The following is a 3528-nucleotide window of genomic DNA, read 5'->3' on the forward strand; positions in this document are numbered from 1 at the left end:
TAACAACCTGCCTCTAGATGTCAACCAGTAAGCGTACTCGCAGCAATGATTAAAAGAATTTATACTCCGTCTCTCTTAGAGTTATATTGACCAATATTTATTTTATATTACATGTAAACAGTAAAAAATACAATTAAATATTGCTGCATGCACAAAAAGTTATAAAAAATTACCAGACATTTAATACTGATAAAATGGCTATTGGCATTTAGATTTCTGTGCTTATGAGCCTAAATTCTACTAAAAATCGAACGAATAAGGATAATTCGTCGATGAAATAATTAGCTGCTTGAAAAGAGATTTATCCAAGAGAGATATACTTGAGCATTTTAATCAGCCTGCTGACTTGCCCGTAGCCGTAATCTCTCGATGCTCAGCTGCTGATCATCTTTGCCATCCAACATGGCTGCCATGAGCGCAGTGTTGCTTTGCTGAAAAAGACTCGAGCTTATGCCGAACCCTGGGGGTGAAACTCCAGAAAACAGAGGGTGCGACAAACCTCCAAAAGGAAGTTTATTAGAGTTTCCAGGAATCATCTGGTATGGCGGACTCAAGTTAGGCTGACGGGCTGATTGCTGAGATGCCATGATAGCGATGGTGTGTAGCAGAAGAGGATCGACTGTCGGAGGGAATGGTATGGCAGCGTTGGGAGCCAAAAACTGACTAGTAAGACCGAGCTGACTATTGATATCAGAATACTGGTGGCTGTTTTGCCGGCTGAGCATTGAAGCGGGGCTTTCGCAACCTACGCCTTTTTCCATCTTTCTCCATTTCGCACGTCGATTTTGAAACCAGACCTGTCAAATTAAAGCGAGTTGTTGTAGTTTCATTGCCAAGGGTTAGTAACAAGTAAAGAAGACTATTCACACAAGGAAAATAGGCATATGTGAAAGTATAAGGCTGTGCGTGAACCATCCGTCAACAATGCCCTGAATGTGTCTAACAAGCTTTAGAACAAGATAGTGCCACAAATAATGCCAATTATCAATGTTTCTGAGAGCAAAGTGCTTCACATATCAAATTTATAAGCTAATTACTAAACCTTGGTCTAAAATTAACTTCAGTAGAAATAGCCTATAGTTGTGTTGTCATAATTGATATAGCCTCAGGCATGATTATTATTATCACAAAACAAGAAAATTGTCAACACATGAAGATAGCTATTACAATGATAAACACACCTACTTTGTTTAGTCTGGGACCTACAGCCTGAAGGCTAATGCGATTGATAGAGTAATTCATAGAGCAATTCACTTAAAGAAATGGCTTAAAAAATGAATCAAGTTTTGTCAAATTAAAAGTTCGTAACCTATTCATTTGACAAAAAACTACTAGTTAAATTGACCTTCTTACCTGAACTCTCGCCTCTGTGAGGTTCAATTGTCTGGCCAGCTCCTCACGAGTAAAAACATCTGGATACTGTGTTTTCTCAAACGATGTTTCAAGCTGATGCAGCTGTATGGTGCTAAACGTCGTTCGACATCTCCTAATCTTTCTTGGTTTATCTTTGCCCGTCGATCCATCGTCAGACAGAGACTCTATATCGGAGATGGCAGCCTCGCTGACCGGTGTCAGGATCTTCTCACTTTCTCCGTCTGAAACAAACATGATTTCGGTCAAGCGGATGCTGAGCTGTTGACAGGAGTAAGGCTCTTGTCAGACTAAACTAATGATAAGGAGAGGTTTCACTGGGCAGTTATAAAAGGAATAATAGTGTGGTGAAAGGTTAAACCGATGAGGATATGTGATCTAAGTAATCTGTAGATCTATGGAGGAATTATCTGGGTGAGGTGCGCCTTGCATTCCGGAGCGAAAAGCCAAGAATTTCTTTACTCTCTGTTGAGTCAATCGATGCGGTTGTATGACTCAATTAGGCATGTGTTATCAATCATTTCTATTTAATTAGCACTTAAAAGACAGTATTTAGGGTTAGGGGGCAAAAAGTTGGAGTATGGCACAATTATAAGAAGATGAGATTACACAGTTTGTAAGGCAGTTGTAGGGATGGCGCTTAGGGGTGGATTCAGGAGGTCACTTTTAGAGGCTCAGTTTACCCACCCCTACCTTTTAGAAATTGAAAGATAAGCCTTTCCAATAAGAGCTAAGCAATGCAAAGCTATCTTTAACACCGAACCGCAAACATTAATAGCCATACTATATCATTTTTTTCTGTTCTAAAATATCGAAAGTCTACAAACAGTAGTTGCAAACATAACACAACAGGTCGTCCAGATGTTTAGTTTAACTCCCCATTTACAGACATCTGGATCCACTTCTGCCAAAGCCTCAGGAAGACTAGGATTAACGGCTGACATATTTAATTCAATTCTTAGACAAATACATTGAGCTTTGTCTTGCCAAATGATAGGAATGATAGCCCTTCGTTGTTTCTATTCAGATGTAAGCGAAACACCAGTATTTGAACAACCCCTTTCACAGCTCGCAGATGTTTGGCTTGCTAATTACCAAAATAACAAGCATCAAGGGATTATTATGGACTATTATGTAGAAAATAAAACAAAAGGGCATAATTATGATCATATTTCTACGCAGTTATTTATATAAATTGATGAAATATGCCAACACAAAGCCAGAACAATGGCAGGGTTTTGTTAGGTTTAATTGGAAAGAATGTGAGAATACACAGCTTATTGAGCTAGCGGTGAATGGAAGGCTTCAAGAAGCATTGTGGGCAAGAAAGATTTTGTCTGTGATGATGAATAGACATCGGGTGGGGGTGGCGACAGACTATTTGCTTCAGCATCGATTCTTCTGGCCCTTTCAAATACGTGCTCCTTTTCGGGAGATCAAAAACAATCCATAAACAGTCCATTGGGTCAAATCACTCAAGCATCAAAAAGTCTCTTGGCATCGTCATAAGCTGTTTATAACGGCTTAAATATGTTATTCCTAGGTTATTTGCAGCAGTTTGCTTATTCAAAAAGGTTAAATTTAGCATTTTCTTAATCAAATTTTTCAGCATTTAGTTTTTTTCACTAACTATTCGGTATGTATTTTAGGCGTCAAAAATTGGTGTAAAGTTACTGTATGAATTAGTAATATCACAACTCACCTGAGGTAGAGCATATTGCAACTTCTGGAGATCTGACGCTTATAGCTTTATTTGTCTCGTTAGCGAGAGTTGGCTCCTTGGCTAATATAGCGTCGATATTAAAAGACATGATCATAATTTACGAGCTGAGAGCAAACCTTCTCACTCGAATGCTTATGTGAGAACTGACGCGTGATTTTCTCCGACTTCTCTTCTTAATTTGATTGCCAACTTTACACTTACAATTGCTGATTGTTAATGAGAGACTATTTTAACGTAATTATAGTTATACCCCAGCTATGATGCTCTATTGTGATACCTATATGTGACTATCGGAGGCATTGATATCCCTGACCACTCTCGCTTCTGATTGGCTAATCAAGAGAAGCGTAGCACCATATACTCACAAACGTGTGTAACGATGAGTACGACTCCCATCTGAGCAATCAATTAGAGCTTGACGAGTCCATCTGTTG

General features: G+C 38.9%; 1 protein-coding gene across 1 annotated transcript; it reads right to left on the minus strand.

The window, feature by feature from the left end:
• Positions 1 to 236: 236 nt before the first annotated feature.
• On the minus strand, positions 237 to 3183 carry LOC137391537 (homeobox protein ARX-like). The gene is made up of 3 exons (XM_068078042.1): positions 3074 to 3183; positions 1354 to 1595; positions 237 to 797 (listed from the first exon to the last, which is right to left on the minus strand). Exons 1-3 carry the CDS (start codon positions 3180 to 3182, stop codon positions 330 to 332), a joined length of 819 nt encoding a protein of 272 aa, XP_067934143.1. The 5' UTR covers position 3183; the 3' UTR covers positions 237 to 329.
• Positions 3184 to 3528: the final 345 nt, after the last annotated feature.

Source organism: Watersipora subatra, chromosome 3 (assembly GCF_963576615.1).
Source record: "Watersipora subatra chromosome 3, tzWatSuba1.1, whole genome shotgun sequence".
In the NCBI taxonomy this organism is placed as follows: Eukaryota; Metazoa; Bryozoa; class Gymnolaemata; order Cheilostomatida; family Watersiporidae; genus Watersipora; species Watersipora subatra.